Here is a 15,000-nt window from a genome sequence, read left to right as displayed (position 1 = left end):
GTAAAGGGTTAAAGCTATTACAGCAGGTGTGACTGTGTGTATCTCCCTCGATTGCAAAATAGGTGCTTGTAGTTGATCCAGATAAGCAGGTACATGCATTCCTAAGCAGAGCACACACTGAATACATTACACCTAATGGACTTAATCCAATCTTTAAGTTCTTCTTAAAATCTAGGAAAGCGAAGTATGTTTACTATGTTGCTAAACACCCACTCCACAGCTTCCCTGACTTTACTTCATCCTTGAAGATGAATTCTGAGTGGATGGGCAAGGTTGCCATATATATACACAGTGGTTCTCCACTGGTATCAAATGAATGCTGCTGAATGTTATGAAAGAGGCCAGACATTCTTAACATACCAGCATCATGCCTTTTACCCTCTGAAATGAAAATTTATAGAGTAAACATACTTGGATTTATATCAGTAGCTAGTGTTATAACACTCTTGCAGCTGCAGGTAACTGTTGAGTTACAGATTGTGATTTAATTTTTTTTTTCAATTTTCCAAGTTAATTGGTTAATAGCCATTTTGATTTAGTAGGGGCTGGGTTATAGATATTTGTGTAAGGATTCAAGGGTAGGCTACATTTAATGTAGCTCTTACCAAGGGGCTGACTACCAAAAATGTTTCCTGATAGATTTGATCTTTCCAGCCCACTCCTCTAGGTGTAGATACCGTAGATCCTCAAATCAATTAGCACCCAGGGAGCTTAATTCAAATTTATGAGAAAATGGGGGTACTTATTCAAGGGGGGGACTTAATTGAGAGGGGGTGCTTATTTAATTTTTCCCAAATGGTGGCCTGACACAACCAATTTTTTTGAAACATCATCTACACATAAACAAAATTAACTATTCATTGACATAAAAAACTGATCCCAGAGTTTAACTCACCATTAGTGCAATGTACAAATCTAATACTACATGAAAACTATGCATCCTTTGCTGTCTCAGTACTCATCCACAAAATGAGGGGAGGGGAGGGGGCACTTATTTTAGGGGGGTACTTTTCTTAAATTTTTGGTCGATAGGAGAGGCACTTATTCGAAGGGGGTGCTTATTCGAGGAGGCGCTAATTCGAGGATTTACGGTGGTGACACTTCAATTCAGTTTCAAATTTGGGGGCTTAAATAAGGGGAGGCATTACAGCAGAACGATGCAAATAATCGTATTAGCTTACCAACTGGTCCATACAAATTGGCTATTCACCATTTGGCGCAACAAATGATTGAAACTTTAGGGCATGTACCCTTTTGGGCCCACTGGGTACACGCTGGTTCTCACCTGAGCGACAAATTGGGCGAACTGTCAGGTCTACAAACCCCTAGCAATTCTCAAGAGCTGTTCCCTTTCCATGGACAGCAAGAGCAAAGTCTTCCAGATGTTGGCTACTCAGCCAGGGTTGATCGAGATCTCTGAGCAAGTATCCATGGTTTGTAAATAAAGCTGATCACCTCGTTCAAGATCAAGCTCAGCTTGGGCACTGACCGACCAAAGCGAGGAATCATATGCGAGGGACGACATGGGTAAGAAAAAAGTTTCAATAAAATCAACAGTCCTTTCGTTCTTGAACATACTGTTCCATTGGCACAAGTAAACATTTCTGGAATTGCTAATGCCCGAAGAAGGAGAGGCAATCCTGTGATGCCAAACCTGAGCTCGGCTGCAAACTCTTCAGGAGAAATGGCGTCAAAAACATCGTCAATCCTTTCATACTGCTTGTAAGGATGTTGCCTTCTCATCGTTGTGATTTCATAAATCGCAAAGGAGGTAAACGGATGCTAATGGGATAGTTTTTTTGGCTAAACATGGCGAGATTGTTACAGTTAAACCCTCGCACTCGGATCGATACATTTGTTTACAATCTAAAGTTACAAATTTCGTGAGCGCGACTACGAGTACGAGATACTAGTGCCAGATCTCGCGCGGTTAAGACTCGTACTCGTCCTCGTTCTCGCACTCGAATCTAAAGCTCTCTATTATTGCGGAACTACGCCAAGCTGCTTGATGGTCGGAAGACAACTCACGTGCAATTAGAATACTTCAAATCTCAAAAGCACTTACACGTGATAAAACATTCAAAACGCTTCAAAGCGTTAAAACAATTCTCTTCCCTCTACTCTCCAATCTGCTCTACCTGTATTTAATTATTATGTCTTATTTTAACTCACCAGTAATTTTATTGTATTTAATTTGTATCTTTTAGCTTATAATGTAGTAAACTAATGCATGGCTTACAACCTCAGTAATATTGTAGTAATGAAATCTCTTTAGCTTACAATGTGTAGTATTTACTTATTTATTACTAATACCCGCCAAGACAAGCTAATGCTATATGCGGGTTGTGTAAATTTGCTTTTAATGTTCTATGAAATGATAATAAAACAGTCAACAGTCAAATCGTCAGTAAGAAGGCTAAACGGTGGGCCTACATTTTAAATGCTTTAAGCAATTTAGTTAAAAGCTGGTATCAATATTTACCCTGGTCTTTTGACCAGCGAGAACTGATGACCTCATGCCTTTATCTTCAAATGAATAATGGAACTTTTTCATTTGTGTTTTTGTCAGATTTGTTATCAATGTGGGTTAGCCGCGTTCCAAAAGCGCAACGCAGCTTCCCAGCGCATGCAGCGATTGGTTTCTGAGGCTGGTCCAGTTTTTGCTCGTTCTCATATTCAATAAAGTGCGCCATGACCTTTTCAGTGTTCACCAACAGATTGAGGTTAAGCTCTTAATCCTGTAAACAAAGCTGAAGTTCTTTTGTTTTCGTTACTTTACCGATATTTGAAACGCTTATTACGGACAAGAGTTAGACATAATTTGCAAACGAGATTAAAGGGCATAGTCGTTTGATTTTCAGGAGAGAGAGTTGTGTCTTTTACTTTCTTTTTCTGAAAGGTTCTTTGAACGTTTCTGTGTGGGTAGCTGTATTGGAGGGTTTGGACTTTAGCCATACACTGTACTTTCAGGCCCCAGTTGTTCAAAGAGCGGATAACGCTATCCAACGGATAAATCGCTATCCAGCGGATAAGTGTTACCAAAACATACTGCGCTATCTACCGGATAGAGATTTATCCAGTGTACAGCACTATCCGCCCTTCGAACAACCGGGGCCTGGTCTTTAAGTTTGCGAAAGTGAAACACCGGTACCATCTGTCAGCTCACAGGGTAGCGTGACAGTGACACTGTAGCGTGACAGTGATTTATGTAAGAAGCTATAATCTTTATTCGATTATTGGCTAGGTTGTTAACAAATAATGTAGACTCTGTTATCGCCAAAGCTACATGCAAGCAAATTAATTCCTTATCGATTTTGCTTGGTGGCTTGTCTAACGATGTCGCCGATTGATATACATACAGTCAGCCAGACTTTTAGAAACAGTTTTGGAAAAACGAGATAGATCTTTTTATTCCAACTAACGAACCTTTAATTTCAATCGCAGCTAGAAAAAAAAACCTGAATCAATCAACAGGATACGATGGCATTTTGCTTGGATGTGTTCTTTCTCTCCACACAATTCGTTTCCGTTTTAATTTCGATCTTTAATGGTTCTCTCCTCCATGATTGATTGACCTTGTCGACAACTTTTAAACATCGTAGAAAAGCAAAGAAAAGCGGAGCAACCAAGAAGGCTTCGGAAAAACTCGCCCAGTTATTTTAACATTTAACCAAACTTTAGTAGCTGTAGAAATTGCAATTAGGTGACAAATTTCAATGGTTCACGTAAAGCAGATAATATTGAATGTTTTTGCCTGACCTTTAAGTGCGACTGAAGTGCCTTCTTCAATTTGTTAAACTTGTCAGTTTGTCTAGCAGACCTATGTGCGGGAATGCGTCGTCGCATTCACCTTCTTATATACAGATAACTAAACAATGATTCCCTCCATCTCAAACAATGCTAGTATTGGAAAACACTGGGGATTTATATGTCTAGTATTGACAAAGGAAAAGATTTAAGTGTTGAGAATTTTGGTTCAAAATAAAGATGCCAGATATTTATCTCGTATGTAACCACTACTTGTGTCAGAGGCAGACTTCCCGTTTTTTTCAAACACCTCGAGATCAACTCTTAAGTTTGTTTTCACCCTTTCACTCTTCCTTTAATAGGAGGCTCTTTTTTTAAAGGTTGACGTTCCTTGCTGATTCAAGAATCAAATAAGGAATAAGGTGTTTTACATAACAATGCCAAACATGAACTTTTGTCGTTAAAACACTTTTTAATAACTTTTTGCAGAGGAAAAGCCCTGAATCCTGTTGGGTGGTACTTTACTTACGCAATCGAAGAACGTAACTCGCTCTTTATGCGCGGTTTTTGAATCTGAAGTTCGGAATAATATCTCTCAAGCTCACTGAGGAAAATAGTCTTGGAAGTTGTAGAATATTTTGGTTTCTCACACCCATTATGAGTCTAAGTAATTTTATGATCAAACCTTTGCTTAGTAATAGCAACCTAGCAACCCATACGCACCGTTTGTCTTCCCATTCTCATTTGAAAAAAAAACACCATTTTCCAAGATAACTCACCAATTTATTCATTACCTCTTTCCTCTTTACCAAAAAACGCTTCACAAACTTTTGAAACGTGATAAGCTCTAATGAGCGTGGATTAGACAAAAAAAACTATTTTTAACTTCCCTAATATTACCCACGATTAAAATTTTAACGAACAAACCGGAAAAAAAAAAATCATCAGCTTGATAAAAAACCGATTACAGACTAACTAGGTCAATCCATTAAAAAAAGACGCACACTTTTCAAATCAATCATCAGCTGGCTGTCACTCCTGTGTTCCTTGTCACTACATCCCATGATTCACTCTGGCATGGTAAGCTGCGACTTCCTGATCAAACTGGATTCTCTCTCGAAAGGACAGTGACCTAAAACATACAAATAGTAAATTTTGTATTTATTAGGCGAAAGTAATGGCAGTAATAGTAGTAGTGTAAGTAGTAGCAGTAACAGTAGTAGTAATAATAATAATAATAATAATAACAATAATAATAATATTAATATTAGCAGTAGTAGCAGTGGTAATAGTAATTATAGTAGTTGTTGTAGTACTGGTGGTGTTAGTACCTCTTCATATTTTCCTTCAGTGGTTTCAGCTCGTTAGCTATCTTCACCCAGTTCATAACTGTTTCTCCCACTTGTTTCTCCCAGTAGGATTGAATAGCAAGTTCGCGTGTTATATGGTAACTACCGGTTTTGTAATCCCTCTTGGCCCGCGAGCAAGGGTGTGTGTTACTGTTATAGTAAAGTCCAATACACCAGTCTTTTGAACTTTTGCCCTTCTTTTTGATCTCTGCTTCATCGAATTTGTTGGGTCCAATGGCTATCGAGCAGACACACATAGTAACACCGACGTGTGGAAGAGGTGCACAGTTTCCATTATTCTCCGGCATGATGTGCACCGCTGTATGATGAGCTTTGATTTTTTTGACAGATTCTTCATAATGCTCTTTGAATCTTGCCACTTTGTTGATCAGGGTGTCTGCCTTTGCAGCCGCTTGACTCTCCTTGCCTCTCTTTCTTGCCGCACCAATCATTTCTAGAAGTGTGTCCACATACAGCTGTCCATACATGCGGAACAATGGCAAGGAAGACTCGTAGAAACTGACCGGTTTACCATCTGGTGGCAGGAAGTTGTGGTACTGTGAGGTCAGCAAAGCGTTTACATTCTCTAAACAAGGGGCCATGTCTTCTGCATCATTCTTGTATGTTTTCTGACAGTACATCGCATAGCTGAGAATGCCTCCATTTCTCGTTCCAAATGCGTTCTTGATGTCCTCCAATTTCGCTTCTAAAATTTCCTGATCCATGTATTCTTTGAGCTTATCGATTTCGGCCTTCAAGCTGTTGTAAACGTCTTCTGGATCCAGGCCTCCTCCAGGTCCATATACATCGGCTATTTCATCAAACAGCGCACTCAGGATGGACCCTACTACTGGAATATCTCCTAGAGTATTTGAAATCATGGTTTTTGCGAAACCAATGCCTATCTTAGCTGCATTGGATGTCTTCTCAGCAAGTTTGGTTGGCTTCATCACTATTACATCTTTTATGGGGCCAGCATATTGCAGATTGTGGCAATAGAACTTATCCTCAGCTAAAATGACTGGGGTCACTCCACACACAGTGAAGATGAGGATCCACATAATGACTTGACGAGCCATGGCTAGTTCTGCTGGAATTTTAAAGAAAGTTTTTGAGTGAGTATCATACTCGTAACTTGGAAAGTGGAAAAATTCGAGATCACAAATGCACTGAAGGATGAATAAGGTCAACTAAATCGATGATCACGGTGGTTTACAGCGATAAAGACGAAAAATTTAAATTCGGCTCCGTTCCTAGCGCCAGTGTAAAAGCGGTAAACGAACGAACGAACGAACGAACGAGCGAACGAACGAACGAACGAACGAACGAACGAACGAGCGAACGAGCACTGAGGCCAGTGAGAGAGTGACTGACAGGAGGTGAAATTTTTAACTCAACCTTGGTGATCCCCAACCCACAAGAAATGAATAAATTGAATGATTAAACTGACTTATAATAGCGCTTTATGCTATTACTAAAAATAGATTTTGTTACGTGACAACCTATGAGACCCCCCGCACAGACTCAGACAAACATTGCGACCAGCTTAAGGAAATATATGAGCGAGAGCTGTAAAATTAAAAACAAAACTACAGAAAATTTCGTCAAAAAATGACTTAGCACTCTAAAAGGAAGCAGCATGGTTGGTGCCAAACACTGTTGTTGGGGTGAATGTAAGACAGACTCAAGATATGCAGATAAATGGTCAAAATCACTCAAAGAGTGAAAGGAATCGGTTCTTACGCGAACAGCCTCTCAAGGCTTATGGAAGCAGGTCATTTAGCTGTGTCGCGCCTTACCCGTGGAACAAGCTCCCAGATACGATATGACAGGCATCATCACTTGCGACATTGAAGTCAAAGCTTAAGACCTATCTTTTTAGTCAAACTTTCGATTTAAAGGGACTATTAATTACTTTGTTAGTATTATTTCCTGGTTAATTTAGTTGATTATTTATAATCATTTTAATTGTACATATTGTAAAGCGCTCCGAACTCTAGGGTGAGCGCTATAGAAATCCTATATTATTATTATTATTATTATTATTATTATTATCATTATGGTGTTTATATGTACAGTCTTTGGCACAGTGCAAGTGTATAACTAAGCGTTTTACTGTCTATGACGAAATTCTCTTGATTGTATAAAGGCCATGTGAAACCAACTACGATCACATTCTTTTCTTCCCCTCCCTCGATAAATGGGTTCCGGCATTGTATATTTTAGTTCATGCAATATGAGTCACAAGCTTTCTATCATAACTCAGTGCTGCAATCTGACTACCAAAGCTACTTGTTAGCGAAGGAACGAGTAATGATGGGATTCGAAACGGCCTCAGGAGTCTGAAGAAAGCATGTTTCTCACTAAAAATGGAACACCGATTGTTACATATATACTTTGTATCGGTTGGTGAGGACGTTTGTTGATATCCCTTATTCTACGTCTTAGATTCTATGCGTTATTTCCCCGAAAAACTTCCTCCGTAACAATGCCAATTGCGCCCGAAATAACACAAACTACCTACCTTTAGTTTGTGCTTAACTGAGTGTAAAGCTAAGGTATAAGCGAATAATTGAAACTATAGGCATACAAGAGCTAATCGGCACTCTTTGCCTCTGATCCTTAGTATATTTTAAATGATTAATGGTAGTAACCCCCCTTTCGTTGAACTCTTAAGCTAGTTTAAGTGACTAGATATGCTCTTTCTTGTTTATTTACATGAATATATGACAATTTGTGATTCTAATTGCACCATGCTGTACACTGTAAATAAAGTTGTTCATGTTTTTTTTCGCAGTTGTAGCGAGGTTAACGATGAAAAACTCACGGTTATCATAATTTTTCGATACTTGGTTAAACAAAATAAATTCGCGAAAGATTTGATGTAGCTTATAAAAGGCACCGCTGGGAATAAACTGACCTGTTTCCATTCTGTTAATATTTCGAAACCATTATTCATTGACAAACAAAGATTAGCTATTTTTAGCCACCATGCTCAATTTACCCAAACCTGTTTTGAGTGAAAAGCATCAAGAAGGGAGGGAGGGAGGGGAGGGGAGGGCGAAGAATTGGGGAGATTTACATGGTTTTCAGGGCGAACGGGATGAGGAAACAATGCCTTAATTCGTTTAGTTGTTATTGTTCTTTGTTGTGTATGACCCGAAATGACTTCGCTCAATTTCCCAGAATTTACTTTATACTCCAAGGTATCACGTAGCCTACTTAGTTAAATATAGCGATCCTGCATGCGCTCGCGTCGGTTGATGCTATAGTTAAGCCTGGAGTTTAAGCAGAGTGATTCTTAGAATAAAAGAGCTGATTAACTAGGAAACGTGTTGGTGCGTTTTCGACAGAGGATCATTGATAGCCAACAGAGTTTCAATTGACTGTCAATTAACTGCGAGTGGTGGGGGGGGAGGGGCTTACAACAATATTACAGAGCCTTCATGGGGGGTCGGGAGAATTATGAATTGTTAACAATGAAAAAATAACTATTTACGCCAAACAGCCCAATATGAAATGTTCACGCCCACTGTTTTCCTGAAACCGCAGCCAACTGAGATAGACCTCGTTTGAATAAGCAACCTTTCATTCTTAAATTTTTCTGATAGTATACAACGATCGCCACAATCAAATGCCTTGTAATTATCAGTATAATAAAATATTTCAAGAGTGAACAAATGTTTCTCTGTTGCCCGAGTTATCATGGTTCAGAAAGTTTTCACAGATGACTACCAGCGTGTAATTTATTCGCATTTTCCTAACTGGGAGAGAGTTGCGTGCTTCGCAACAATTAATGGGTGTTTCAGTCGCAAATGCAATTTGCATCTCTTGGACTCGTTAAGAACACGACTTGCACTGAAGAGTAAAAAGACACGATTTACTGAATTTGGATAACGTTCAGCAATTATGTTACGTCCTAAAGCTGAGCGGGATTTAACCCCAGTAGGGGTGTCGAATGGTCTTTGCGAGCATTTGCGAGCATGCGAGCAGTGTGTTTATTTTTGCGAGCACGAACAGTTGTCAAATTTTTCTTGCGAGCAATGACTTAAAGATTAAAAAAACGTAGTTCCGTGGTCTTCAGTCAATAGACTCAGCACCCCAGCTCACAATTTTTTTCAATGAATTTAGCAACTTTGATCTTATCAAGGATCTTGTTAGATTCTTGGCTGGTAGTTTTTCCACTATCAAGCCTGTCACTTTAGAAAACCGCGAAATTGCAGAAAGTTTTCCCTATTTTTGTGAAGACAAAGGGGAAATTTAGCAAAGCTCATCCAGGACTGTGGTTGTTGCCGCAAAATCTTGTTCCATAATTACTGATTGGCTGAAGATTACTGAACCGAATAGATAAGATACACAAACAGGGTTCCACGGGAATCAAGCTCGTGCCTTCCAGATACAAGTTAGGCGCCCGCCTAGCAACTGGGCCAGAAACCACACGTTGCGATCGGGATCGGGGCAAACTTTGGATACCAGCCAATGCGCAATACTCTTTGATTCAAGTACAATTTTTCTCGTATGTTCCAAATAATATCAGTACCCTACATTTATCTAAACATCAGTCAAGCAAATTTAGACTGGCTACATGCAGTAGAAGAATAAGAACAAAACGTGAATTCAAACTCTTTTAAAGTACTCACCAAAGACTCAAAATAAAGGCGTTTCTTCTGAAACTTTCTTCTTTCCTCTGAGTGTGTGCGTGGCAAAGTCACTGGAACATAGCCTGAATTATAGCCGGTGTGCTCACCTTTAAAATGAGCTCCAAAACGTTTTAGCCAATCAGCGGCTAAGAAGTCCACTGCGATACCGATGCAGCCGACTCTAACCGATTGAGCTGACAAACTTAAGGCAACAAGGGGCATTGTTGTAAAAAGGACACAATAATCGGTCATGCTCTGATATCACCTCTTTTGCCAGGAGGGATCATTCTCTTCCACGATTAATTAGTTTTTAATTGACGAGTGTAGGTGTTGATGTTCTAGAAAAGAGATAATTGAATGAAATTTATGTTTCAAAATAGAACCTAGCCGGTCACTCGTGCTCTGGTATGTCACTTCGTCTCGTCGATAGGAATCAAAACGGAATGTTTTTTTCTCGATTAGTCTCATTTATTCATTTGGATTGCATTTCTTCATTAACCACTAATGTGCATGCAACGTTTTTCGAGACAGATCCTCCTCTCTGATAAATGAGTTTTTAATTTGCCGCCATACTTAGTGTTCCGGAGAGGAAATTGAAACGTGTTTATCTGACCGTTGCCTTAAACATTCTAACGGTGCAGCTGCATTTAAAGGTTTGAATATGGAGATCTGCTTCCATGGCCATTTTTGTGCACTGTAGCTGAGGGTTTTCAGGTTCTTCGAGAGAGAAATGGTGGTAGCTTTGCTCACCTTAACAGCTAGTACGTGACCTCTCTAGTTCTTTGTTAAATCATGGACTAAGCAATTAACAAACAATATTGGCTTTGAGATTTCAAAACCTAAACAAATTTATCCCTTAATTTACATAGCAGGCGGATCCAACGCGTAACCGAAAAAGCCTGATGAAAAGATAAAAAATTAAAGATAAAGGCATTTTCATTCCAACTGAGGAAACCACAATGGAAGATATGCAGTTTTTATAAGCTCCTTACAATAAATGGCTGATGAATTTATCGGTTAACATTATTTCCAGAGATTGAATATTTCCCGTTCCTAAAAATTGTAAGCGGGAGGATCTTACACATCTTATATGTCTTTCTTAAATACATCGATCTGAGTCAAAACTGAATGTTGTTTCTCTTGATTTCTCTCATACATTTATTTATTTGGTTTTCATTACTCTCTATGATCCGCACTGGCACTACCTATCCATGGAACGTTTTGTCGAAACAAATCCTTCTCTGTGAAAGGAGATTGGAAGATGTTTATCGGACCGTGCATTAAACACTGATCCTTGCGCAGGCAGATGTATTCAAAGGTTTAAATATGGGGATCTACCTCCATCATTGTGTACTATAGCTTCAGATTTCTGTTTTATTCGAGGAATAAGAACACGGACATCTACCAATTTACAGTGCAATGTGTGCTCTACTAAGCAGTGACCTCTTAAGTTATTTGTTAAACCGATCAATGACTAAACAATTGTAAAAGAAAGTTAAACAATATCGACTTTGTGATTTTCAAAACAAAACAAAATTCCTTACTAAATTTACATATTGGGCGGATTCAATACGGCACCAACAGATCATCGGCGTCTACTCGCCGATGGTAGACAATAATGACGTGAAATTAAAAGAGAAGATAAAAGCCTTTTTAGTCCAACTAACTACACCTCATTAAAAGCTCTTAACAATACAAAGCTGATGAAACAATTCGTTAATATTTTTCCAGAGATTCAATATTTCTTGTAGTAAATGGCTTGGACCTTAAAGCGAACTCTAAATTTTGACTTAGCGATTTCCATAACCAAGCCAATCCATTCCTAAAATTACTTGGCGAGCGGATCCAACATGCCACTGACGAATGGGGATTGACCTTCATTTAAAAACTGAAGAAAAGGCCTAGGCCTCTTCGTTCAGTATTCCAACTGACGACAGAGAAACAATATTTGACAAATATTCACTTCGCTACGACGAAGGCCGCTAACGCTCGAAACGTCAGCTTTTATAATCATAACGGTGGCCAATTTACCATTTCAACTTTGTTGATATATTGAAATTATTTGAGTAGTTTACGGGGCCTGTCTGGAGTAAACCGCAGGGTCTGGGCCCGAGTGACTCAGCCGAGGTTAATTTATTCACGTAGCGTAGGTGTACGAGGTGTTTTTAGGGTAAAGAGGTTAATATATTCATGTAGCGTAGATGTACGAGGGGTTTTTAGGGTAAATATATTCACGTAGCGTAGGTATACGAGGGGTTTTTTAGGGTTAGGGTTTGTGATTTAAAAAGGAACGGAACAATAAAATCCAAGATGGCTTCGGAAACAAAGGAGACCAAAGAATCCAAGATGGTAGAGGGATTAACCATGTTTATTTTTGTTCACTCTGCACGATATTTGATTTGTAAATAGGTGACATAGGCTAGAAAAGCAGTCATCATGTCTTTGTACAATTGATGAAATATAGAATGTTCTCCCACTTGTGAATCTTCAATCTCGTCAATGTATCTTGTCACTTGTCTGCGTATTTTACAAAGATCTTGTGTAGTAGCTTTTTCCTTGACGACGGTAAATAATTCGTCTAGCACGGTTCCGGCCCATTAAGGATTCTGTTCAATCTCTTTGCTTAAATGCGTTAGGTACAGTTGTTTTTCGTACGACTTGGTGAATGAAATGAAGGTTGAAATGTAAGTTGAAGGTTATAATCGTAAAAAATGTCACTTTTTTCGATTGACAAGCTGTCATAAAATTCCTAGCGTATATAAATCGTTCGTTTCCTACTCCCTTGAATCATTTTAGCGATGCCTTCTGAGAAAGACTTATCATGCGAATGTAGTCAATACGATATATTGATTGACGAGAAAGAGAAAGAAGCGTGGCAAAGACTTGAGATCGGAGAATTTAGAAAAGTATATTTGTCAAAGTGGATACAGGAAATTACAGAAAAGATAGCTTTACTTAAAATTGAATGATGTCTAAACACGTCAGTTGGAGTAAAGGATTCGCTTATAAACAGGCAGAAATATGGTTCCAATGTACATCTTGCTGGTATTATACACCTTATTATTGTGATTATTGTCTGAGATGTCATTTACCAGTACGGCGTCTGGTCAACGAAAGACCGATGGATATTCCCTAAAAAACCTGTGCGATAGACAGTGTATCATCATTTAGTGTGAAGCCGGTAAAACAGACACATGATGAGCGACGTGAGAATATTGAACGATTGTGAATTATTATATCAGAACAAGTATCTCTTTGATTTGTATGCGACTAAAAAAGTAAGTGGGCCCAGAGAAGTGATACGTGGAATATTGGGATATTTCAACTACCCCTTATGTCAAAAGAGACGCCACGAGATCATTTCTACATCTCGCCATTCCATGGAGGTGTATTATTTTTTGCGGTATTTGCAAGCCGTGTTTGAAAAGAAATTTCCAGATCTCGAGATGAAAGACCCAGCCAGCAAGTATAGATTCATGGATGCCTGTGAAAAATTATTTGACGACACGGCGGTGAGGGAAGTGAATGCATGGCCAAACCCCATAGGAGGACACATGCAGCTGTACATGTTCAAACATTGGGAAACATTTGTACAGTTGGGAGAGCGATTAAGGTTGAATGAGTTTTTTGTCGACGATGTCACAGAAATCTTTGCGTCGTTTCGTAATCCCATGTTAAGCCATGCAGAGGTCATGAGTGAAATGGTGACATTGACATGTGAAAAATATTCCCCAGAGTGGTTTAAAAAAACAGCAGAGTCGCATCGGTTTATCAAATACTGGTAAACATTTACAACTTCGTCTTGAAAAAAGATCCTACAATGTGTGGAAATGCGTATAGCCGTCAACGGACCTTTACAACTTTAAGATTCATATGTAAGGGTTCCGAGAATAATAAGTGACTTAAACAGCAAGAGTAAAAAACTCAGTGAAATTAAAACAGAAGGAATCATCAAACCATCGAATGTAGCCGTAGGGGTATAAACATCGTTTAGAGGGGAAAACTTAACAAGATAATGTAGAGGCAACGATTCTTTAAGTTCCAATTTCTTTTTTTAATAACTGTCACGTTGGTGGTGGTGTTCCGGAAGGGAGGTTTTGTCGTTGTTCAGTGGAAGGTTTATGGATCCTTGAACACCTCCCCTTTAGACAACTGTATTTAAAGGTTTAAATAGGGACATCCAGTACGCATGACTGCCTGTAGCAATCACAAGGCAACTCCAGATCTTCACATTTTTCGACAGAGAAGTGCCAGTACAATGTCTAAATTTTGTTGACGGTTGGTTCCAACATGCCATCTGTAGTCAACTCACAGTGTAAGAAGTGCTCACCTTAACAAAGACCTCTCAAGCTTTGTCTTTTTTTAATTGCTCACCTTAAGTGCTCACCTTTACAATGACCTCTAAAGCTTTGTAATTTTTTTTTTAATTTTAAGCCGATCAGAGAAACAGTATTTGACAAATAATACTGGCCATGTTCTTCCCAAAGCTAAGAAAATTTCATTCTTAAATCAAATTAGCTGGCGTATCCAACATGCCACTGATAATTAAAATGCATCATGATAATCACCGAAGGTAGAAAACAATTGAAAACATGAAAGAGGTATTTTATTCCAACTGACGAACCTCTTATGGGAAGTACGTGGTAATCAAAAGTTCATCCGACTTTAGCAAAGACGGCTGATAAATTCATATAGTAATTTTTTCTAGCGACTAAATATTTCCCCCTTTTAGAATTTAATTCTTGGTCATGATTTGATGGGTAGTTGCTTTATTGATATCAGTTGGGAAGAACTTAATCAATCAATTGTGCTGTGTTGAACAGAATCTGCGCAGTAGCTCAGTCACGTATGTTAGTACTTTCACTAGCGTTTTAAATTTCGTTGTCGCCGAGTCGTTCCCGCCGATTTTTTTTTTTTTCACGGAAATTGATTGTCTTAGCTCTCTAAATTCTGGTCTCCTTGACTCATTTTGTTCAATTTTTGCTTTCGGATTATTCGAAGACAGTTTTTTAACCTGCCTGTTTAACTTAAAAATATGCTTTTACAACATTGTTTTAAGGCTTGTTTAGAGTTATCATCGTTTGTTCTCTTTTAATTGATGTCGGGGATTTCTTACGGCCACGTACGCTGGTACACTCAACAATCTAGAGGACTCTATACTTTTCTATTTCTGACGGTTCTTACAATCCAACGATCTGACTACAATCACGTTCACGATCAGACGAACCAAGTAACAATCCTGCGTTTTACAGACGTTTTCTGCC

At 38.8% G+C, this 15,000-nt stretch overlaps 1 protein-coding gene across 1 annotated transcript; it reads right to left on the bottom strand.

Annotated features, from left to right (window-relative positions):
• Window positions 1-4,508: 4,508 nt before the first annotated feature.
• LOC111319152 (uncharacterized) lies at window positions 4,509-9,894 on the bottom strand. The gene is made up of 3 exons (XM_088732198.1): window positions 9,737-9,894; window positions 5,079-6,186; window positions 4,509-4,879 (listed from the first exon to the last, which is right to left on the bottom strand). Exons 2-3 carry the CDS (start codon window positions 6,173-6,175, stop codon window positions 4,801-4,803), a joined length of 1,176 nt encoding a protein of 391 aa, XP_088588324.1. The 5' UTR covers window positions 6,176-6,186; window positions 9,737-9,894; the 3' UTR covers window positions 4,509-4,800.
• Window positions 9,895-15,000: the final 5,106 nt, after the last annotated feature.

The sequence above is a fragment of the Stylophora pistillata genome, chromosome 9, assembly GCF_964205215.1.
Source record: "Stylophora pistillata chromosome 9, jaStyPist1.2, whole genome shotgun sequence".
NCBI lineage: Eukaryota > Metazoa > Cnidaria > Anthozoa > Scleractinia > Pocilloporidae > Stylophora > Stylophora pistillata.
The sequence above is the reverse complement of the archived record's forward strand: the minus strand, read 5'-3'. Positions and strand labels throughout refer to the sequence as shown.

Coding starts and splice junctions, on each gene's coding strand:
- LOC111319152 (XM_088732198.1), bottom strand. CDS start 6,175: ATGGCTCGTCAAGTCATTATGTGGATCCTCATCTTCACTGTGTGTGGA. Junction 4,880..5,078: donor CTGAAGGAAAATATGAAGAG/GTACTAACACCA, acceptor TGTATGTTTTAG/GTCACTGTCCTTTCGAGAGA.